The sequence below is a fragment of the Panthera leo genome, chromosome C1 (assembly GCF_018350215.1).
Source record: "Panthera leo isolate Ple1 chromosome C1, P.leo_Ple1_pat1.1, whole genome shotgun sequence".
Classification (NCBI taxonomy): Eukaryota; Metazoa; Chordata; class Mammalia; order Carnivora; family Felidae; genus Panthera; species Panthera leo.
Window position 1 is genome coordinate 20,426,569 of NC_056686.1, and position 25,463 is coordinate 20,452,031.

The 25,463-nt window shown below is 40.1% G+C and overlaps 1 protein-coding gene across 2 annotated transcripts in view; it reads right to left on the bottom strand.

Annotated features, from left to right (window-relative positions):
* The window catches only part of WASF2 (WASP family member 2), a 71,793-nt gene that overhangs the window by 18,699 nt on the left and 27,631 nt on the right, over positions 1-25,463 (bottom strand). The window contains exons 1-2 of one of the 2 annotated variants that reach the window (XM_042953060.1): positions 2,590-4,259; positions 1,240-1,412 (exon numbers count right to left, since the gene is read on the bottom strand). In XM_042953060.1, coding sequence (XP_042808994.1) covers positions 1,240-1,369 — 130 coding nt within the window. In that variant the 5' untranslated portion in view covers positions 1,370-1,412; positions 2,590-4,259. Of the gene's footprint in view, positions 1-1,239; positions 1,413-2,589; positions 4,260-25,463 lie in introns of those variants that run through there. The other variant, XM_042953059.1, reaches the window with a different exon arrangement.

Below are 25,463 nucleotides of genomic sequence, written 5' to 3' on the forward strand. Positions count from 1 at the left end.
AAGACGGGCACTGGCAGGGTTTCGTTTCTTCGTGACGCCCCATCCAGGTTTCTCTAAACCTTAGATCAACAGAGATGGCCTCTGGAGCTAGGAAAAGGCTTAGGAATCTCAGACCCCATACATCATATGGTCGCAGAACTCTGTCTCCTCAGGCCCCTGTTTTAAAGGCAGGGCCTGTTACTATCTGGGGGAATGCAGGCTTTCCTGATACCCCACTGCCTTCACTAAGGGTAGTAGTGATTCAATAGAAGGGGTGAATGTCTGAAAGAATTCATACCAAGATGCCTTTGCTAAGGAAGATCACTAAAATGGCAATTTGACGAAGGTTCTTATGGGAGCTGGAGTGGCACTAAGACAAACGCAGAGCCTATCCAAGCGTCTGCCCTTCCCCTACCTCAGCTTCAAACAAAGTCAGCTTGATTCACAATGAAATCCAAACCATGCACGTACTCCACCCTAGGCAGTCTCATTCATTCTTGCCAATTAAAACAACAACAACAACAACAACAACAAAAATATCATTGAGCTGGCTTTCCCTCAACTCCAAAACAGACTGGGCTAACAACCGTCTTCTTGCTAGAGAAGAACGGCTCCAGCTACACTTTGTGTCATTGTGTGTTCATGCAGCTTGCAAAATTCCCAATACCCTAGAGACTGCAAAAGTAATTTGCATCCTGAACTTGGACCTGGGGGCTTGCAGCACAATTAAATGTGTACCGGGGTACACAAGTCAGCTAGAATCTGAGTGCATGTTTGCTTTACTCTTCTTTGGGAAGAAAAGTTGGGGGAGGGGGTGTAGGGTAGAGAAAGACTATTGGCACATTTGAGGCTTCAACAAAGTCAGCTACATTGAACAGCTCGTGCAATTACGGGCACATTCCCCAACCCAAGATACTGCTCTGTGAACCTCCCACTTTACACACAGAGAATTCTGCTCTGTCATTCCATCTGCAGTTTCTGCTGCAGCCCTTCCTGCCACCCTTCCCACAGATTTCTTTTGAAGCAGGTGGAGGGGGAGGTGGAGGGAACCTAGAGGGTGGTGGTAGATGAAGAAAAGGTTGAGGGGAAGAATTCTGTACCAAAAATGAACCTCTCTTTGGGGAGAGGGGGAGGGATACATTTTCGCATTACCTAGGGAAGGCAGATGGGGGAGAAATAGGAGCACGGGAGGAGAAGGAAACTAAATAAAGAGCACCAACGACCCCTGAGGGCAAAGCACAGGCTCTCTGCGGCACTCACTCAGGCTGCCCAGCTGTCGGATGACATTTGCCAGGGTGATGTTGGTCACGCATTCCAGCTCGCTTCTAACGCTAGGCAACGTCTGACGGCACAGGTGCCTTGGCTCGATGTTCCTCGTTACTAACGGCATGGTGGACCTGCTTCAGGCAATGTTCTGAATGATGAAAAACAACCTAAAAAAGAAATAACAGGAAAGTATTACTCAACCACAAATTCCAGGCACACTAGGGCTGTGCGAGTCTTTTTTTTCTTTTGTCTTGTTCTGATCTAAAACAGCTTTAAAAAAAATCTCTCCCCCATCATTTCTTCTTTTTTAAGCTCCCCCCGCCCCAATCTTTAAGGTTTGCTATTAGAAGGCTTGCCGGATCAGTTTAGAAATTCTGAACTAGTGACTGCTGGCTGAGTTACATAGGCAGCATAAAAACCTAAAAACCTTAAAGTAACAACGACGCTCCAACCAACAAGAGTCTCCAGAGGCAAGGAGGCATGGTCAGAAAACAGTCCATTCAGCAGGCTCTGGATAGTACGGACAGATCCTATCCTTGGTGTGTCCATAATCAGGACAGATCAGATTCCAGATGATCAATTATAAGGATCAAAAAAGAGTTGCTGTCATCTGATCATCTCCACAACGGAAATTAAGTTGCCAATAGCAATTCCATTGATCTACATCAGGACATAACTTCTCCAGTTCTTCCCTGATGGATGACTGTTAATGTACAACTAAACGCTAGCTGCCAGTGTCTATTAACACTACTAAAGTTTAGCCTGTAAATTGACAGAATTAAAGAATATCAAGGAAAATTTTACACGTTCAATATGTCAAACATGATGCTAAAGCAAACTGTGCTCTAAGATTCCCTAGTCCTTTCTCATCTACCCAAGAGCTCCCTTTCTCTCTCATATTCGTATCCGGATCAACACACCTGGGCCAAAAGGCTCTTGAGCCGGCAGGAAGTGTCTGGAGCAGATCCGGAAACCTTCCAGTTACCGTTTCTTATCCTGTCAGCTGAGCCCCTTTCCCTAGGAAATCCCCACCACTTCAGGTTCATGCTGAGCTATTGTTTTAGAATTAGATTACCAAATTCCTAGCTTTACAAGGATAGGAGGAGGTTTTAGTCTCAACAAAATGGGTATGACTACAGCCAAGGCATACCAGGCTGTTCCTGTTTCTGTATCTCGTGAAACTAAAGAAATTTAAAACAGCCTAATGGTTTTCATGCTAGGGAAAATGCAAATTCACTTCAAATGAAAAGGTAAAGCATAAAGGTAACACACCCAAGTCCCCAGTATTCCCAATTCTTCATTTAATTAAAACGAAAAAAAAAAAGGCAAAACAGGTTTACTTACATCAAATCTTAAAACACCAGCTCATCACCAAAAAAAGTTGATTGTGAATACAAAAAGCTAAGTATTACAAATCTTAGAAGTGAACCAACATATTGTCTGACCAAAAGAAAAAGGAAAAAAAAAGCCCTTCAGGCTCAAAGGGGGAGTAGAACCCTTTGGAACAGACTGCTCCTTGTTATGGACATTCTGATCTACTAAGAGTAAAAATAAAACAGGAAGCCAGCAGCTTGGGGAACAAGATTTCCTGTCACCAACAGCAACAGCCCAAGAACCAAGAGAATCAGCTGTTTGCTCATAACTCTGAACCTCCCTTTAATAGTCACTGTGTGGCAGCTGTGCCTATCTTTGGGGTGCAGAGGTGTTTCCTGAATATTTGTCTACTGTCTAAGGAAATAATTTTCATTCCGTTCCTCTGCTAAATTCCCCTTTGACTCAACAGGTTTTCTAATCCAAACTCTGGACTCTCCCTTCCAGTTGAACTCCTCTTCTCTACATGGTGCAGAGGTACTAAGATGCAATCATTAGTAACTAACTCACTGGTGAAAGAGTTTAGAACAAGAAAGGAGGCAGGAGGTTGCAAATGAAAGAACCTCACAGGGCTCTGTACACCATCCTCTGGATGCTCTTATACTCTCAAATTTCAAGCTTTCTGGAAGAATCAAATTCGATGGTACAGCCAGAGATGATTGAAAACAGCCACTGTGGCTCCCTCTATTAGCAATCATTTCAGTACTTGTTCCAGCTTCTCAGAGGAGCTAAAGGAGCCAGATCCCCTTGAAATTGTACATCAAATGTGGCCACTGACAAGGCATTCCAGATGTTCTCTCTGGACACCTAATGGAAACTGGATTCCAGATGGCTAGGTACATGTAGAACTGGGGGCCAGGAGGAGGTTCTTGTAACACCTTGGTACTTTAGAATTTATACTTTCCCAAGGGCCTTGAGTAAGCAGAACACAAATGGAGTCAACTCTACGTCATATGGTGGGGGGAGGGGGGATGGGATACAAGTTTCCAATAGCAAGATGGCTTCTTATCACTAAAAAAACCAGTTCCCACAACCAGCTAGAGAGTGTAGAGGCCACTTTTAGGCAAACAGGCTTGAGCAATGGAACGCAGAAACAGGGCCACAGTGACCACCTGGTTGAATACAGACAGACCCATCAGGTAACCCCCTCAAAATATCCGTAGGCCCTGAATGACCAACGGGCTACTTGCAACTAGGCACAGCTACCAAAAATGGGAGAATTCCATATGTCCCCATACCTCCTTCACCTTCCCTCTTTAAAAACAGCCTCTATACCTCTATACCTCATTACAGACAGCCTTCCCCTGGCTGTCCTCCCCACTGTTCCCCTATGGTGTATTCAATAAACTTCCATCTCCTTTGTTCTGCCTTGGGTGAATTCTTGGCACTGCCTGCACCATCAGCTTCCACCTGATCAGTGATCATTTGGGGCCCTCATCTGATTGGGAGAGACACCCCATTTAGACACCACAGACAGTACTCAAGAAATGACAATATGTCAATATCTATCAAGACAAAACAAACAGAAAAGTAAATCTGCTACTAAAAAAAACCACTTAATATGTTTCAGAACCACCAATGAGAAACAAGATTCCCTGTTATACGGAATTACCTGAATCACTGTTCATTTTCCTTTTGGATAATCAAAGTTAATTATATTTTGGGGCACCTGGGTGGCTCAGCCAGTTCGATGTCTGACTTCAGCTCATGATCTCATGGCTCGTGAGTTCGAGTCCTGAGTCGGGCTCTGTGCTGACAGCTTAGAGCCTGGATGGAGCCTGCTTCCAATTCTGTGTCTCCCTCTCTCTATGCCCCTCCCCTGCTCGTGCACTGTCTCCTTCTCTCTCTCTCTCTCTCTCTCAAAAATAAACAAGAACCTTAAAAAAAATTTTTTAAGTTAGTTATATTCACCATAAGAAGTATGGAATTATGCATGATCTGAAACACAACAGTAACTTCGTTAGGAAAAAAAAAAAAAAAGCCTACATTCCAGTGAAGATAAACTTAGAAATGGGCAAAGACTCTCAAGGCTCTTGACTCAACTCAGCTTCAAGTTGTGCCATTCAAACATACTAGGGTTAGTACCGTGACTCTGATAACCTTACTAGCTATGTGATCTTGGGCAATTTTCCTGGAGACATTAAATAATGTAACATACATAAAATGTCTACTACAAGGCTAAATAAAAAGGTGGTTATTTTGTAGTCCATGGACCCTAGGAAAATCTTACTGTAAAATCAACTTTATGCATTGATAAATATTTTTAAACACCCTCAACTATAGACATATCGTGTGGTAGAACGCAAAGATGAACGTAAAGATGAAACAAATGTAAAGATGAAACCCTGGACTTAAATGAAATTTACTGAGGTTTATTTCCTCCAGAGGTTGCTCCCAGCCAGGCTTCTGGACCTCCTGAAGAACACACATTCTCTCTCTCTCCACTCTTTCACACTGAGTTCCTCATCTGATCCACAGAACAAAGAAAATGATTAGAGTGACTATTTTCTCAATTCTCCTCAAGACCGTACATAACTACTAGCACCATTCCAGATGCATTGGAGAAAAAGTTAATACATTATATACAATGGATGCCTAATGGCATTAGGGTTTAATTCTCTCATGGAAATCCAGTTGAGAAAGGCTCCTCTATCATCAGTAGTCATTTAGTGGAAAATCTGTGGAGTACTGGGTGTTGAGAAACCACCGTATTAAGGAAGTAACATGGCCAAATTTGCATTTTAGACAAGTCATTCTAACAGAAGCAAAGAAGTTATATTTGGGCAGGAGAAGGCTGGAGATAAATAGATCAGTTGGGACTCTTCACAGGTTAAGACAATGACAGGAGAAATGGAGAGGCCCACTACAGCTAGCAAATATGAATGAGGACAGGTTGTAGGGGTAAGGCTAACTCTTCAGTCCTATTTGCTACTCTCTCAATAGGTTTGTACAGTTATACTCACGAAGTGATAAGACATATGTCTCTTTTTAAAAGTACCATGAAAAGGGGTAGTAAATGTTAGTGTCAGTGACAGAAAAAAAGAGAAAGTGAAGAAAACCAAGAAAGTAGTGGTTCTTAGATGCCAAAAGAAGTTTTGGAGCCATGAAAGAGTGAATGACCTGTCTTCCAGGATCAATAAAGTTCTGGGGCACCTGGGTGGCTGAGTGGGCTAAGTGTCTTACACTTTTTTTTTTTTAAACGTTTTATTATTTTTTTGAGAGACACAACAGAGTGCGAACAGGGAGGGGCAGAGAGAGAGACACACACAGAATCGGAAGCAGGCTCCAGGTTCTGAGCTGTCAGCACAGAGCTCGACGTGGGGCTCGAACTCACAAACTGCAAGATCATGACCTAAGCCAAAGTCCAACACTTAACCAACTCAGACACCCAGGCTCCCCAAGCGTCTGATACTTGATTTCAGTTCAGGTCATGATCTCAGGGTCCTGAGATCGAGCCCTGTGTCGGGCTCTGCGCTGAGTATGGAGCCTGCCTAAGACTCTCCCTCTGTCCTTTTCCATTGCTCACACACATTCCCCCTCTCTCAAAAACAACAACAGCAAAACAAACAAAAAAATAAAGTTCTTTTTCAGTTATATTTTACTTTGATTAGGGAATTATATGCTATAATGATATTTGCTAATATGGGGTTTGAGAAGGTCTTTTACACCTTGGGAGATGTTACACAGGAGAGGACTGACCACTGCGGAGATAAAAGTTATAGAGAAACAGACTTCAGTTTAGCTAGTTCCTTTTAATTAGAGCAGTCCTATATTAGAATGGGTTCTCTTCAGAGGTTATGAGTTCCCAGTACAGTCCTGTGGATGACCAGCTATCAGGAATGTTGCAGGAGACATTCCCAGACTGTAGGATGTTGATGTTGAGAGGTCAGATTGGATGACTTCTACAATGTCTTCTAAATCAAAGATGATTGATATAATTCTCACTCTGGGCTTCAGTTTCCTCATCTGCAAAATAAAGAGACTAAGCTAGATGATTTTTAAGAAGTTCTAAAATTTCTAGATTTGCTTCTAAGTTGCTATAACCTCCTTACTTGGCCAACATGGACTTGCATTCTGAACACAAGGCCTGAAGCAGGTCTAAGAACTGTAGAGAGGGATGGGTCATGGCTATGAATCAAACCCTCCTCCACATCTAGATTCATCTAGTTACCAGGACCTGCAGGATACAGAATGGTCCAAAGGACGTTTCAGACAGAGCCCCAAGGTTAAGTTATTTACATCCTGGGCGGCTCCCAGGCTGATCTGGGAGTTGGCTATCCAAGTAAGTCCAAAGGAAAAACTGGCTTTGGAACAGTTCCAGACATGCAGCCAGACTCAGTAGCAACCCCATCTTTACTCCTGGCTATTTTCAGCTTAAGGGACTTGAGAATGAGTCTGAGAACAAGTAAAAGACTTTAGGCATCCCTCCCTAGCCATGACCTGGCAGTATATGGACCAGTCTAGACTGTCAGTACCATGGCAGAATTCATGCTTTGAAATGGAGACTGGATGAGGTATTCTCTAAGGTCCCTTCAAACAGTAAGATTCTACAGGCCTATATATTAGAAGTTATCACAAAATACTTATATATAACATGTGGTCAGTGTAAAGTCAAAAGGAGACTTTGACATCTACCCTACACTCTCACAACTCTGATTCCAACACCGTGAAGCAGAATTGGGGTGAGGTGAAAAAGACAGAGGGTGGAAGAAGGTCATAAAGGAAGGCTACATGTGAGGGAGGACACATTCATCTTTACCCCACTCTGAATTCCTGTTATTACCAGGACAGAAGACAAATTACTGCTCATTCTGGTAGTAATATTTATTACTAGCTATTTATTATAAATAAATATACAATGCTTCATTTAGAGCCAAGGTCACTGACAACGCCTGCAGATTTCTATGGTTCCATCCCAAAACAAGTATATCTGAGCTATAGCAATAACCATAACAACAGAAATGCTTCTCAAGGCAGTTCCTCTTTGAAACATACCCCCAAAATGCTGATCAGCAGTAGCAGGGGATGAGAACATGTGGGGATGTTATATGTGTGACAATTAGGACTTCTGCTTTCACTTCAGCATTTCCCACTGTTCTACAGTTAACAGCAATTTGGATGGGGGCCTATGAGAAGAGCTTTACTTTGTAGACCGGTTTCCTCTTTCAAGAGACAAATTTCTTGCATTCCACAGGGGTTCAAAATCCCAATTGAAAAGTCAAATAATCATTTGATTTCAAAATGACAGACAATACACAGACTTACTGTAATCTAAATCTGTCTACAAAAATGTTTAAAGAAGTATGAATTTACTGTTGCATACAGCAGTCCTCACAACTATGCAACAACCACAAGGAAGAATGCCTCATTATAGACTTAAGCATCCACCCACTTCCTGTTGAAATACTGGGTGAGGCTGAACCTACAAATATAACTAGACTCTTTCTAAACACAAAGCATTACTGACAAATCAGTTTAGGTCACTAACGTCCAAGAGAGATAGCAAGACAGAAATGAAACTCCTTTGGTTGACAGACAAAGTATCTGACTGGGAGAACCAAAAAAGTTATCTGTGATCCAAAACCAAGAGAAGTTTCCAATTTCCTAAAGTAATGACAAAGGTGATGAACCTACATTCAATAAACCTAAGGCTCCTTCTTGTCCTGATTTGGTTTTGGGCAAGTGGTCCAGGAAACAGGACTTCTAAACTCCAGTATTTTACTCCTTGAGCACACTATTGATCTATCAAGGACCATTCATACCTGGTAATTCCCTAAATTTCTATTACACTTTGGGGGCAATACCACCTTTTGTTCTTACCTTTATTACTCTTCAGGCTCTAATCGTAGCTTTGCTCTTAAAGCTAAAACTGGGGGATCACCTTCACCTCTAAAATTGTTTTTTTTCTAGTATAAACTATTCCACAGACAACTGCTTCTTTACTGGTGGAAATTAGGCTCTTTTAGTGTTGTCCATCTGGTTGTCCAAAAGAAAATACATTTAAACAGTAGACCTGGAACTTAGATTCTAGTTCTTAAATTTTGTTAATGTTTTACTTATTTTTGAGAGACATAGAGTGAGAAAGAGTGCAAGCAGGGAAGGGAAGATAACAGAAGATCTGAAGTGGACTATGTGCTGAGAGCAGCAAGCCCGATGTGGGGCTTGAACTCATGAACTGTAAGATCATGACCTGAGCGGATGTCAGATGCTCAACCAAATGAGCCACCCAGGCGCCCCTGGATTCTAGTTCTTAATCTAATGATGACTGGCAAATGGGGGGAGAATTTCAATTCACCCTTCTAGTTCAGCTTTGGGCTGCCCTAAAAAAAAAAAATCTCAAAAGATGCTAATATAAAACTGAGATTTTGTTTGCAAAGTATTCTGATCTCCAAAGAAAAGATTTATTCACATAAAATATTTCTTGTATCTCCATCCTGGCCCAAGTTCCCTGTTATGTATCCACTTATAATATACAAGGTCTACAATGTTATCACTGATGACTTTCAGCCACAAACACAAAACTCATTTCACATTCCCAATCTATTGCCAATTTCTAGCAATACCCAATTCATCAAAATGGAATGGTTTGAAATACGCCAAACTATCCATCCATCTAAATGGGCTTACTTCTACTGACTGAATACATATAAATTACGAATGATTTTACTTAGAAATGGAGAAATCTTACCCCTGGTATTTGTAGGTACTCAAGTACCAGATTCCTTTCAGCTGTAGTCATTAATTCAGCATTGAATTCATACAGGAGTCTAGCATGAAAAACAACTAAGCTCCTCTGAAAAACAAACACCAACATACAAACCAAAACAAAACAAAGCATCAAACCTCAACAAATCAGTTCACAAGATTACTAGAAATATGCCACTAACTCACACAAGCCCCAACAAAGTATTCTTCACTTGTAAGAGCTTCCTTTTTTAATTTTTCGCCAATGACAAAGTGATCTCCAGTTACTGGTGCCTAAAAACCTGAGATAAGAGGGTAGATACAAAATGCATTCCTCTCCAAATACCCAGGCTTGAGTACCTGTGAGTAAGCCAAACCTGGGCATGTGCTACATATGGGAACACACAGTTGGTTTTTATGGAAGAATGTCTAAATCCCACTTTACTATCTTACTCAAAGATAAAGTGGATGGGACTAAGTGCAACCTTTCTTTCTTGGTTCCTGCAAGTAGCAGTGAGTATTGCACTAGGTTAAGCTCCCTATAGACAGGTCACTGGCACAACCACTGGTGATTAGATACAGAGGTGGGTTTGAAAAAGAGGGAGAAAGGAGATAGTCAGAGCCAAACCACACATCAGGCACTGAGTCTCATTTCATCCTGCCAGCTGTCTAACCATTCATTTTAATCCCTATGATGCCTCACTTCGTATTTCAAGCTTCTCTCTGGGATGGAAAGGCCAAAAAAGAAACTGACTTTACACAACTGAGAAAGGCCAGGGGGAAAAAGGTTGCAGAGCAACAACAAAAAAGGAGATTCAGCAAAATGTTTTGCTGACAGCTCAGGGCAACGTACAAACACACCGTGTGGTCATGGAGCAGGCAGAAGCAGCAGTCCTGGATGTGACTGTTAATATACCAACTTAAGTAAGGAGGGAGACCTAGCAATGACAACCGCATCTGAACACCAGGAAGTGGAATTATGGAGCAAACTGCAATTCCATATCAACTGTTCTATTCTGCCAGCTGTAACAAGAATTCATTCCTGAAAAAGTGTCACACACTCATCTGTCACTAATAGCCAAGCCGCCAGCAACTAAGAGTCAGCAGCAAAGGGCAGCTGTACATCTACTTCCTCTCACAAGGTCTATTCACCACTCAAAATATGGGATTTATAAGGAAAAGTCCTTGAACAGAGGGAAAGTAAGTACCCATTCTTTTTTTTCTACCCTCAGTTTACTAAGCAGTTACCAAAGCCGTCAAAACCTAATAAGCAGTGGTGTAGAGTAGCAAGAGCATGGACAGTAAGAGGCAGAGGTGTGGGTTTCAATTCCCAACTGCCAAATTTTAGCTTTGGGACCTTGGTAAGCAGTATAATCTCTCAGTCTGTTTCCTAATCTGTTAAATTAGTATAATGATTCCTAGTTTGTAAGGTTGTTATGACGAAAAATAAAATAATGCATGTGTAAAATGCTTAACACAGTGCCTGGCACAAAACAATTATAGTAATAGTCCTAGTGATGGGTACCTGGCTGACTCGACGAGTAGAGCATGTGACTCTTGATCTCCAGTCAATGATAACGTTGGACACAGAGCTTACTTTAAAAAAAATAGTGATTTCTGTTGTAGTCATAGCAGTAGTAGTGGAAGTACGAGTTCCACACATATCTAGCATTTAACTACATGCCAGGCACTGTTCTAAATGTTTTTTTTTTTTTTTTAAGATGTAGTGACTTTAAACTTTTTTTTAAAGTTTATTTTTATTTATTTTGAGAGAGAGATAAAGCACGAGTTGGGGAGAGGCAGAGAGAGGAGAAAGAGAGAGAGACAGAGAGAGAGACAGAGAGAGACAGAGAGAGAGAGAGAGAGAGAGAGAGAGACAGAGAGAGAGAGAGAGAGAGAGAGAGAGAGAGAGAGAGAGAGAGAGAATCTGAAACAGGCTCCACATTTTCAGCACAGATGTGGGGCTTGAACTCACAAACCGTGAAATCATGACCTGACCTGAAGTTGAATGCTCAACCAACTGAGCCACCCAGGTACCCCTGTTCTAAATGTTTCATGGGGCACCTGGGTGGCTCAGTCACTTGAGTGTCTGACTTCAGCTCGGGTCATGCTTTCACGGTTCGTGGGTTTGAGCCCCACATTGGACTTTGCACTGAGAGCACAGAGCCTGCTTTGGACACTCTGTCCCCCTCTCTCTTTGCCCCCTACCCCCGCTCATGAGTGTGTGTGTGTGTGTGTGTGTGTGTACACGCATGCATGCTCTCTCTCAAAAATAAACACTAAAAAAAGAAAAACATTAAAAAATGTTTTATATGTGGTTCCCTCAACCATTAAACAATACAATTAATAAGTTTCAGGTTGTATTAATACTTAACTAATTATAGTAGTACCCTTATCAATCAATGAATATCTATCAAGTAGACACTAAAAGACACAAAGAAGTATAAATTCCCTTCCTTGACTACAGGAGCTTATTAATTTGAGGAGACAGATAAAACCAGTTTAGTAACAATACAGCAAGTAAATAGAAGTTCAGTTATCAAATGAATGATGCAGTCAATGATAACAACAGAAAGGATGAAACAGTCACTCTGACTTGAAGGGATCAAACAGGCAGGATTTGGATATAAAGTATAAAGAGGGGTACACTTATGATGTACACTAAGTAATGTATAGAATTGTTGGATCGTTATATTGTATACCTGGAACTAACATAACACTGTATGTTAACTATACTTGAATTAAATTAAAAAAAATAAAAAAATATCTAAAACATAATAATAATAATAATAATAATAATAATAATAATAATAATAAAAGAGGAAGGTTTTCCAAGTGGGGGTAATATAAGCAGAAATCTTGAACTCTACCACTAAGAATTTATGGAAAAGTTACAATTCTAATGGGCTCTTTACCACATTTCATCAAATCTAAGATGCCATTGATTATGAGATGTATCATCATGATTCAAGTTCAAGAGATGTTAAAATGTGGGGAGGGGCACCTGGAAGGCTCACAGGTTAAGCACCCAACTCTTGATTTTGGCTCAGGTCTTGATCTCACAGTTCATAGGACTGAGCCTTGTGTGATGGGTGGAGCCTACTTAGAATTTCTCTTTCTGCCCCTACCCAACTTGTTCTCTAAATAAACAAACATTTAAATAAAAATAAAAATGTGGGGAAAACGTGCATCTTAGAATCAATAAAATATATTTATTTTTTCTATAATATGAAAGGGTAGACAAAATGACCTTTAAAATTTGTCTCCAACCCTAAAAGGCTATGATTCTAGAACTCAGACTTCTACAAGCACATTCAAATTCCACCAAATCATTAACACCATAGAAGAACAAAGATAATAAAAATGAGAGATTGGAACTTTACTCCACTAATTATTTGCAAGGCTACAATATTTATCTCCTAACCAGTATGTTCGTATTTTCCTTTATATACTTGAACATAGAGCTATTTTAATATCCTTGTTTGCTAATTCCATCATCTCTGCCATTTCTGACTGTTTCTACTGAATGATTTTTCTCCTAGTTATGGGCCACATTTTCCTGGTAAATCTGGTGACTTTTTTTAAAATGTATGTTTGTTTGTTTAGTTTGTTTGTTTAGAGAGATGCGTGGGGGGCAGGGAGGGCAGGGAGAGAGAGGGGGAGAGAAAGAAACCCAAGCAGGCCCCACACCAACAGCTCAGAGCCAGAGCCAAACATGGGGCTCGATTCCATAAACTGTGAGATCATGACCTGAGCCAAAATCAAGTCAGAAGCCCAACCAACTGAGCCACCCAGGCACCCCAAACATGGTAACTTCTGATTGGATGTTAGACATTATGCTATTACAATGTTGACTATCTAGCAATTTTCAAAAGTGTTTAAAAAAAAAAAAAAGTGGTTTCAAAAGTGTCAGACTTTACTCTGGTAGGTAGTTAAGCTACTTTTGGTTCAGTTGGGTACCTGTAAGGCTTGTTTTTAAAAAGCTTTGTTAGGATGGCTCTAGGGTAGCCTATACTTTATGGGTATTTTAACCCCAGTGCAAAGATGCGGCCCCTCTGCAATCTCTACTGGGTGCTCCCAGTGAGCACCATGGGCTGTCTATTCTGGCTGGTAGGAACTCAAACACCTCCCTGCTCATAGCTTCCTGGTCACTCTTTCCCCATTCTCCCTCAGTGTGATCCCAGTCATGTGTGTGGTCAGCAAAGATTCAATAAGACCCTGAGATTTCTAGAGCAGTTCTTCTTCATAGCTTCCCCCTTTCCAGAACTCAACCACACTGCTTTCAGTTGCTTCAGCTCCCCTTGAACTATAATGTCTCTTCAGTTCAGCAAGACCAGTGTGCTCTGCTTGGAATCCCCCACCCTGCTCCATAGTTAGAAGAGACATCTAGGTGCAGTGTACATACACACACACACACACACACACACACACACACACAGGAATACTACTGAGCCATCAAAAAGAATGAAATCTTGCCATTTGCAATGACATGGATGGAGCTAGAGTATATTATGCTAAAGGAAGTAAGTCAGAGAAAGATAAATACCATATTATTTCACTTATATATGGAATTTAAGAAACAAAACAGATGAACATATGGGAAGGGGGGGTAAAGAGAGGGAAACAAACCATAAGAGACTCTTTTAAAAAAAAAAAATTTTTTAATGTTTATTTATTTTTGCCAGAGAGAGAGACAGGGCATGAGCGGGGGAGGGGCAGACAGAGAGAGAGGGAGACACAGAATCCAAAGCAGGCTCCAGGCTCTGAGCTGTCAGCACAGAGCCTGACGCGGGGCTCGAACTCACAGACTGTGAGATCATGACCTGAGCCGAAGTCGGACACTCAACCGACTGAGCCACCCAGGTGCCCCAAGAGACTCTTAACAATAGAGAACAAATTGAGGGTTAGTGGAGGGGAGGTGGGTGGGGGATGGGCTAGATAGCTGATGGGTAATAAGAAGGGTACTTGTTATGATGAGCACTGGGTGTTGTATGTAAGTGATGGATCACTAAATTCTACTCCTGAAACCAATGCTGCATTGTATATTAACTAACTAGAATTTAAATAAAAATTTAAAAAGAAAAGAAAAAAAAGAAGAGACATTTAGACAGAAAGCCAGGTAATCACAGGGCTCACCTCTTTTATTTCCCTTCTCACAGGGATCACAGCCCTGTCCTTCCTGTTTAGGTCAGGGTTGATTTCCACTCTAGTTTTGCAAGGCCCTCCATAATAAAGAGGTATTATAAAGTATTATAATCTTAAAGTCTGATTAATTTCAATTTATCTTCAAGTACATACACAGAGTAATTCTAGGAATAACAAGGAAAAGTAGGTGTCCCGAAATCAAACAAACAAGAAAGCACTGCCAATAGGTATAATATCACTACCATAAGCATATAACATATTTGGATGACATATTTAATTAATTTTTTGAATGATCACAACTGATGACAATGACAGAAAGTTCTTTTCTTACAGCTAATACTCACATAGGTGCCTACCACCTTCAAAAATCAATACAGCTTGGTGAACTCAGAGGGATGTTCAGTCAAGAGATTCAATGATTTCCTGAGCCACTCATTATGTGACTTTGGGCTGGTTAATCTCTCTAAGCCTCATCTGTAAAATGGGAAAAATAAAATCTACCTCATATGATGGTTCTAAGGATAAAATGAGATAACATATGTGAGCCTTCTAGAGGGATGTCTAACACCCAGTAGGTACTCAGTAACTGATAGCTCTGATTACTATTAATTCAAAGGAATGCAGAGTTTGTTTAGACTCACCTCCTGGTGGTAATGAAATAATTTAAGGACAGCAAATCAAATTAAACAGCATTGAGCACACTACACAAAAGGCTCTCCTAATTGATCCTCTTTTCTTCAGTCTCAGTGGAGGCCAAGTAGTAGGTGGGTCTCTTACCTTCTGGGACAGGCTCTTTGGGAGTGTAGAGACAAATACTGAGAAAGAAATAGATGGCCTCTGTTTATATTATGACAATTTTAAATATTAAGATAAAGAGTATCAGTCTTCCAAATCATAGTCAAAAATCAATTCAGTTTTTTCACTTTACAAACTTTGAAAGACAAATAGTCTCAAAGGGACTATTACTTGGATCATGGCATTTCTTTAAAAAAAAAAAAAAAAATCCTTTCATCTTGAAGGCCCAAGGCAAATGTCACCACTTCTAAGAAGCCTTCCTTGACTCTTCTAGTCTGAAGTCATCTCTCCCTTTCCAAGAGTGCCGAAGAGGTATGCTGAACCTCTTTGATGGCAGTCATTACATTCTATGTTGTAGTACAGATTTTTGGAGTGTACAATTCTCTGAGTACAGGAACTGAAAAACAAAATACCTTCAAACCTAACAGAAGTAGTACTAACAACAGCAGCTAAGGGTGGGATTCTTAAAACTTCTTTGTATCCTATAGCGTCTGCTCAATAAGTGTTGAATGCCTAAAATATGGCTGGTATTTATTCACGTTTTCTTATATATCTCTACTACTCAAAACACTTCTATGAAGTAAGTTTTAGCATTCTGATTTTACAGATGACAGAACTAAGAGCAGTTCTGTAACTTTATCAAAGTCACACAGTCAACTTTTAAACCCAGGTCTATCTATGTCAAAAGTTTATGCTTATTCCATGACTCCACACTGACTCTTCAAAAAAACACACAAACCAAGAAATTATACAAGTAAGCTCCTATTTCTCATTCTCATACACAAGTGCCACGAAGCCCTAGACTAGTTTCTTCTCCCTTGAAAAAAGACTGCATGCTAACACAAGAAAGCCTTCCTGACATATTTACCCTAGAACTGAAACGGTGTTAATGAGGATAACATACTGCTTTCTCCCTCTCTACACCCAATTTTAGCCAGCTGCTCAGGGGCTTCACATCTTTCACTTTAAACAACATAAACACTGGCTCATTTCAAGTGCCAGCCTCACATAACATGCTTAGATGCTACTGCTTTTCAAACAAACTCCTGTTTTCAAACAGCCAGGCATTTGGGGTTCCATCACTTCTGATGAGTTACTTTTATCTGCAGGGTCCCTGAAAATCACTTTAAGTTTCATTCTCTGTGCACTGTTTGGCTCATCAAATCTTGTCATCAGGGGCTTTTTTTTTTTTTTTAAGCACCTCATCTTTCATCTTCTTTTACAATGAACCAAAACACATTCCCATGGGTAATTCTTAAACTATATATGTATTTTTTAAAATAATACTCTTCTGACTTTTTCCAAAGAGCATGGTTGTTTTCCCTTTTTAGCCCAAGTAAAGATAATTATATCAGAAGTGATATAATTTTCCCCCATTTCTTTCTGCATATGGGGAATACTGAAATGATAAGTCTTTTTTAATTATTAAATGTAAATAGCTCATTAAATATAATCCAATTACTTTAATTGTAAAAAGGAAGTAATTACAATATGCACATGTATTCTTGCCTGGTAGATTTAATATCTTAAATTAATCTTTTCAGCATTAATATTTTAAATTAACCTTTGACATTTGAAAAATGCAAGAAACTGATGTCTCTTTTTAAAAATATATACATATAAAGCTGTACTTTACGGATCTTTGTTGTGATTTCACCTACAAACAATTTTAGTGAGAACAGCCCCACTCCCACAGAGAGGGGTAATTAAATACCACCTGCCCTAACTGGACTGGTATTTCTTGTCTGCCATAAATCATGTTAAAGGGTCTAATGCCTTCTGGGACAAAAAGCCAAGAGATGAATTGTGTCATTCTAATAATCACAAAAGCTTTACTTACAAAGATAATTCCAGGCCAAAATTTGTTAGAAGGATGGCTTTGGTATAGTACCCTAAATTTTCCACTACCTAATTTATATTCTGTGACTACCATTTTAGCTCTCTAAGACCACCCCAAGCATTCTCCTTTCTCTCTGGTCTCTAGCCCTTCAAGTTTGCTGTTACAATAGTTTCCCTCAGCAGCCATCTGGTTCTTTGGTTTCTACTCTTTTTTGGTGACCAAGGGCAAATAAATTGCAAAGCTAAATCTCTATGAACTGCTTTGAAAATGGGCTCTGCCACGGTCTGTGTTCTGAAAAACCTCCATTAAAATGGAGGGAAAAGGCTTACACAGAAGAGGAATTAAGAAGATGATACTTTGTTTTGTTTTTCTATATCTTACCAAAATCTACCAGTGAGTGTTATCTTAAGATATGAATTATGTATATAGAAAAAGTAAAACTTGATTTAGATTAACACAGAACTTTTTCTAAACTTTAAAACTATATGAATATTTATGTTGTAGAGGTAACAACCAGGGCTGTGTATATACAGCACTTTCCCTGCAAAAGAAAAGCTCTCTTTAAAGTACTAACAAGGGGCGCCTGGGTGGCTCAGTCGGTTAAGCGTCCGACTTCGGCTCAGGTCATGATCTCGCGGTCCGTGGGTTCAAGCCCCGCGTCGGGCTCTGTGCTGACAGCTCAGAGCCTGGAGCCTGTTTCAGATTCTGTGTCTCCCTCTCTCTGACCCTCCCCCGTTCATGCTCTGTCTCTCTCTGTCTCAAAAAAAAAAAAAATAAACGTTAAAATAAATAAATAAATAAATAAATAAATAATAAAGTACTAACAAGCAGGGTGCCTGGTTGGCTCAATTGGTAGAGCATGCAACCCTTGATCTCACAGTTTTAAGTTCAAGCCCCACGGTGGGCATAGGGATTACTTAGAAGTAAAATCTTTAAAAAAAATGTTTTTACTAAAATAAAATCTTAAAAAAAAAGCATAAGAAGCATTATGTGTTTTCTGCAAGTCTCAAGGATTTCACTGAAATAGATTTTCCTGTTCAGACCCTGTATTAATGAACCAAAGATGCAACTCTGCCTCACTAATACCACTTCCCAAAACAAATTAATGAAATGGAGGAGGGTAACTATGACTAACTCCTTCAGTCATTGACTATAGCCAGGTTGGAGCAGTTCCTGACTACATAAGGCTGGCTTCTGCTGTCATCCAGGCTAACTATGGAAAGCTATTTTATGGTTTGAAAGGATAGTCACATGGGTCATTGTGGGTTCCCTCAATCTCAAACACTGTAATGAATTCTGAACAGTTACCAAAGGTTAGCAGAAGGAATGGAGCCTGATATCTGATGATGATCACAGTCTTCCAGGACAGCACCATTATAAGACAACAAGGAATTTCACAGGTAAAAGGTATACCAGCAGCTAAAACTTAGCCCCTTTCAGGATTTAAATGATTCAAGTTTCATCTTGATAACACCGGTATTTTTGTACAAAATATATCTTATTAGGCCAGCACTTAAAAGTTAAAAAGGTGTCTTTAAATGCCTGCTGACCTAAAATTGCCACGTTCAATGCTTTAAAGGGATTGATTTTCTGGAGAAGGACAATAAGATGCCAAATTCTGTTCAATGGAGATCAGAATATTATTTGGTGAACCTATTCTGCACCTGTGGAAGCGAAAGACTAAGACTGACTTACACACCCCAGAAGGAGGATGGTATTTATCTGGGCTCTCCCTATGACCTCTTTGGCAGCAAATGTAAGAAAGTCCTTTTTTGAGGCTAAGGGGCGTGCCCAGGACTTTCAACTACCCATTCAAGCAGGGTTACAATTCCCCTCCTCCATAATTAAGTTCTCTTTCCTAGTCTCCATGCATGCATGAATTGCAATGACATTGACATGGGGGCCTGACATTAGTCTTTGAAGGTCATTTAAATCCTCCTACTTCCAAGCTGCCTTAAAAGCAATGCGTCATCCATTCCACAATGCCTGAGTGTGGGGTCTGACTAGATGGTACTCAAAGCATAAAAAGCAAGAGGGCTCCAAACTCAAATATCATAAAAAAAAAACAAATCAAAGAAATAAAACACAATAAAACTCAGTTGCTCAAGAGACAATAGTAAGAGAAACACTAAACTTTTAACACTGGATGAATGAAAACACTTCTGATAATTCCTTTTATTTAGGAAAGTAGAAAATGTCATTCACAATATAGTCCCTTTATATGGCTTCAGTCTCATCTACTATCACAACTTCATACATACATACCCATCCCTGAAGTCCCACAGACCCTCCCATGGCTGCCTTGCTTCCATACTTTTGTTCAAATCTGACCACCCACCACACCCTCACCAACTTCTAAGGTCTTCCAAGATTGAGCTCAAGTGAAATGTCTCTTGACATGCCTTGCCCCAGGGGAGCTTGACGCCCCTCTCCACACATTCTTTAAACTCCCGTAACACCCTGTGCATGCCTATCCCATCACACTGCATTAAAATGACTCATTTTCTTACTTGCTCTCCCACTAGACTGCAAATACTTTAAGGCTAGCGATCAATCATCTCTGATCCTAGTGCCTATCACCATGCTAGGTACAGAGAATATGCTCAATAAATATTAATCAAATGAGGGGCACCCGGGTGGCTCAGCTGGTTAAGCGTCCGACTCTTGGTTTCAGCTCAAATCATGATCTCACGGTTTGTGGGACTGAGTCCCACACTGGGCTCTGTGCTGACAGTGTGGATGGAGCCTGCTTAGGTCTCTCTCCCTCTCTCTCTGCCCCTCCCTTGCTCATACTCGCTGTCTCTCAAAATAAACTTAACTAACTTGAACTGAAATAAATTTAAGTAAACAAAAAAACCAAACTTTAATATTAATCAAACGAATGAAGCCACAGTTAGTGGTTCTTGTGCTCTGGCCATTATGAAGGTGAGGATAGGGAGGGTGTGTGGACATTCAGTCTTAATAGTACTGCTTTCTGAGGGACGAGAACTCAATTTGAATAGCCCAAGCTCGACCTTTGTTTTATTTACTTATTTTTTTTTAATTTTTTAATGTTTTTATTTATTTTTGAGACAGAGAGAGACAGAGCATGTGCAGGGGAGGGGCAGAGAGAGGGGGAGACACAGAATCTGAAGCAGGCTCCAGGCTCTGAGCTGTCAGCACAGAGCCCGATGCAGGGCTCGAACTCACAGAGTGTGAGATCATGACCTGAGCTGAAGTCGGACGCTTAACCAACTGAGCCACCCAGGCGCCCCAACCTTTGTTTTAGAATTAAGATTCCTAGTAACTCATCAGATCACAAGACGGGATCTATACATACTCTACAAACCCTAGGAAATGATTAGAGGTCTAATCTGTATATAGCAGAGTGAGACATTAAAAATTAAAAATTAAAAAAAATTTTTTTTAATTACAAAAAAACCACCAAGGCCATCCCAACCAACACAAGCTATCTGCCACCTCCCTTTTATTCATGCACCTCTAAGTTCTTATCTTCTAATGTAAAGAGAGAAATGATTAAAAGTTATCAGCCAAAGGAGACACATTTCTAAAAAGGCTAAGGAAGGTCAGAATAGGGTAAGTCATGAAAATCAGCACATTTTAAAAACTTGAAAGAAATCCAGGCTGTCATTAAAATCTCCAGGCACGTGGCCTAAAACATTAATAAGCCTCTGAACCTTTTCTTTCCCCACCAAATCAGCTTTTTGCCCCCCTCCCCCAGCACCAATACTTTGTCCCCACCAACTGACCCTGCCAACGGCCAACCTGCCTGCCTTTCTTTCTTTCCCTTCCTTCCTGCCATTATAAATACAGATACAGCTAGTGAGAATCTGGCAAACATATGACAGCTTCTAACCATATATGAGATTTGTATAAACTGATATCCACTTTTCCTTTTTCCTTTCTTCTTTCCCTTTTTTCTTTCTCTCCCTCTCTTTCAATGAGCCTTATGTACTGAGCACTTCTTTCCTTCCTTTCTTCCTTCCTTCCTTCCTCCCTCCCTCCCTCCCTCCCTCCTTACTTCAATGAACCTTAGGTACTGAGCGCTGTGCCACACACTGGGGATAAATTCAACAATGTCCCTGCCCTCAGGAAGCTCAAAAGCTACTGAAGGGGACAGAATTACTCTTTTCGCAAGTATGACTACACAAGATGTTGTGGAGGCATCCAGCTCAGACTGCGGGCAGACGTAGTTAAGAAAGGGTGTCTTAAAGGACAAAAAAAAAATTAGTTAAGAGAAGTTTCAGATGAAGGAAGCAGTGTGTGCAGAGGCAAACAATGTTCCAAGAGCAGCAAATAGCTTGGTGTGGCTGAAGTACAAGAAGTCATGAGCGATAAGGCTAATAGGTAGACAGAAGCTGAGGCACAGAGATCCTTGTATGCTGCACTATAGCACTTGGAGTGTGCTGAAGGCTACTGGGAACTATTTAAGATTGAGACTAGAGAGTGACATGATGGGATTTGCATTTAGAAAGCTCTCTCTGGCAGCAGTGTGGAGAACGTACTACATGAGAGGGTGAAAGACTGAGGCAGTATTCCAAGTGGAAGCGCTTCTAATTGATGGATAGAATCTACATAATGGGAGAGTTACAACAGATGACAGAAAATACTCTGTACAGAGTTTGAGGCCAGGCTGTCACTGATGAGCTCTCCCTCTTGAACAATTAAATTATTTAGTCTCTCTGGGCCTCAGTTTTTACATTCTGAAAAATGTGTTTGTAAAAGTATTACCGGGGGGGGGGGGGGGGGGGGGGAACACTGGAATAGATTCAGTATCATCAACCTTACCTTAATGCTTTACAATTTACAGATACAAAAATTTTTAGAAATACGTGTAAGGTAATAAAGAATCGTGAGAGGGCACCTGCCTTGCTCTTTTGGTAGAGCACGTGACTTGATCTCAAGGCCATGAATTCAAGCCCCATGCTGGATGTAGAGATTACATAAACAAACTTAAAAAAAAAAAAAAAAAAGAATTGTGATTTAGCAAACATCAGTGTGCCTGCCTACCACCTAGTTTAAGAATATCACCATTAGGGGCACATGGGTAGCTCAGTGGGTTGAGCGTCTGACTCTTGATTTCGGCTCAGGTCATGATCTCACCATTCCTAAGACCAAGCACCATTTCGAGCTCTGCGAGCTCTGCGCTGACAGCTTGGGATTCTCTCTCTACCCCTCCCCCACAAGTACCTGTGCACACTCTCTCTAAAAATAAACTTAAAAAAAATAAAAAGAATATCACCATTAGCTTTAAAGTCCCCTACATGCCTCTCCCCAAACCTATCTCCTTCCCTTTCACTCTGATGACGCTATCCAGAAATGTGTTTACTATTCCCTTATTTTTCTTTACAGTTTTATCATATCTGTATCCCAAACCATTATAGTTTAGTTTCACGTGTTTCTGTACTTCACATGAATCTAATGCACATTTTTCTGCAACCTTTCACTCTACTATTTGTTGGGATTCATTCATGTTGCAATGGCTGCAATTTAGTCATTTCTACTGTTACATGGTATTCTATTATATGGCTATACCATGATTTATTTATTCAATCTAAAGTTGATAGACACTGGGATTTTTCCCAGTTTGGAATGCTTATGTTTTTGCTATTGCCAACGAAGTTGTTATGGACATTTTTGTACACGTCTCCTTGTACACGTGTATAAGGTTGTTAAGGGTAGACACCTAGGAGTGGAACTGCTGGGTCATGGAGTATGAAAATCTTCAATCATGAGATAATGCCAAATTGTGTTCCAAAATGGGTTTACACTTCTGTCTGTTGGGTTCTGGTTGCTTCATATATCCTTGCCAACATATTTGGTCAGATTTTAATTTTTGCCAATCTGATGGACATAAAAGAATGTGTCATTGTAGTTTTGATTTGCATTGCCCTGATGACTGCTAATGAAGCTGAACATTCCCAACCCTTTTGATAGGAAGGAGCTACTTTTTATTTTTCCAAAACACCGAAATTATCTTCTCTGAAAGCCTAAAATGGCTGTAGGTCATTCAGAATGCTGCCTCCCAGTAATTAACCAGATAAAGACTGGTGTCTTTCAGCACCAGGGTAAAACTGTATGACCAAATCTCAGCCATACTGACACAGAGGCACACCTGAAATTTTTCATCTGAGAACTGAAGGTGAGTTAGGGATTTTAGAAGGACTGAGACTGAGAAAATCTGAGAGGGAATGATCAGGGCAAATATGTGATACGTAAAACCCTTCAGTATCTGCCATCAATGTACTTCTTCAGTTTCCTTTCTGGCCACACCTTTCTAGTGCACTACACTTCAGCCACTGTTCACCACAGATGCCCTCCTGCACTCTCATGCCTCTGTGATCATTCAAGACATTTCCTGCTTCCTGGAATACCCACTTTTTATCTGTTTTTTTTTTTTTTTTTTTTTCCCTATGCTTCTTGAAATTTTATTAATCCTTCCCTGCTCAGTTCAAATGAATTGCTTCCACAAAGCTATTGTGACCCTGTTCCCTAGGAAGAATTAATCAAGCCCTCTGTTTCAACAGCACTCTATTATACCATATATCCCACATTGCACTTGTAACAGGGATAGACTATGAGCTCTTTGAGGGAAAGTTACCATCTTTTAAAACCTGAGGTGCTAATAAGCAGCACTTCTGTCACCCATCAATCCCCCATAAAATACTGGATAAGTATATAGAAAGATGAGCAGAATTTACTGAGAAAATAAGTATCTAAACAATGTAAAGGCCCTTTCTGACTCTTGCTGACTATGAAGAAAAAATGAGAGAAAAGGCAAGAGAGGAGAAAGGGAGTGAGAGCTAATGAAAAATAAATTGTGACAATTAGGTCCCAGGAAATGAAATTGTAAACCATACAGTCACCTTCTTAATGGTGGCTTCCAATAGCACGGAAGAGTGGAATTTATAGATGACTCTAAAACCTTAAGCTGGAAACACTTTTTTTTCAAAATTTATAAAAATTTTTTAAATTTTAATTTTTTAATTTTAATTTTTTAAAATTTATTTATTTTTGAGAGAGGAGAGAGAGGATCCCAACGTAGGGCTCAATCTCACAAACCACGAGATTATGACATGAGCCGAAATCAAGAGTCAGATGCTTAACCAACCAAGCCACTCAGGTGCCTTATTTATTTTTATTTATTTTTTACTTATTTATTTATTATTTTATTTATTTAGAAAGAGCATGGTAGAAGGAGAGGGCGAGAATCTTAAGCAGGCTCCATACCCAGTGAGGAGCCCTATGCAGGGCTCGATTTCACAACCCTGAAATCATGACCTAAGCTGAAATCAAGTGTCAGACACTTTACTGACTGAGCCATCCAGGTGCCCCCAGACTCTTAACTATAGAGAATACACTGAGGATTGCTGGATGGGAGGTGGGCAGGGTGACAGGAAATGGGTTAAACGGGTACTGGGTTAAGGAGGGCACTTGTAGGGATGAGCATTGGGTGTTGTATGTTAAGTGATGAATCACTGAAACTAGTATTATACTGCATGTTAACTAACTGGAATTTAAATAAAAACATGAAAAAAAAAACTTAGGCTGTATTTCAGAATTTCATCTGGGTGTGGTGTTTTCTGAAGATAACTATAATTTCAATTTATTTAATAATTAAAGGTTTTCAATTTTTTCATGAGTCATCTTGTTATCTTTTCCTAGGAATTTGCCCATTTTATCTAAATTTTGAAATAAACCAAGATAGTATTCACAGTATTCCTTAAATTGAGTGGCAAATATTATTATCATTAGAACAAAATGGCTAGATGAATGGAATAATGGCAGAGATAAAGATCCATGACATAAAGATTTGAGATTCCACAATATTTCAACATTTTCGTGTATCTCTGTATTCCAAGAATAGAGCCTTCTTTTGGACACAAGGTTTGATTTCCTATATCAAATACAAAACTGATAAATCAAGTTAATATTTTAATAAGCTGATTTTGGGGGCACCTGGGTGGCTGTCAGTTAAGTGTCTGACTTCAGTACAGGTCATGATCTCGCAGTCTGTGAGTTCAAGCCCCCATGTCAGGCTCTATGCTGACAGCTCAGAGCCTGGAGCCAGCTTCTGATTCTGTCTCCCTCTCTCTCTGCCCCTCCCCACTCACGGTCTTTCTTTTCTTTTCTCTCTCTCTCTCTCTCAAAAATTAATCAATGTCTAAAACAATTAATAAGTTGATTTTGATTAATGCATGGTTGATCAGAATGACACTTGCAGATATCTTTAAAATAAAGGCTCTTTGGAGCACCTGGATGGCTCAGTCAGTGTCCAACTCTTGGTTTCAGCTCAGGTCATGATCTCATGGTTCAGGAGATTGAGCCCTGCATCAGGCTCTGCACTGACAGTGTGCATAAAAAAAAAAAGAAAAAGAAAAAG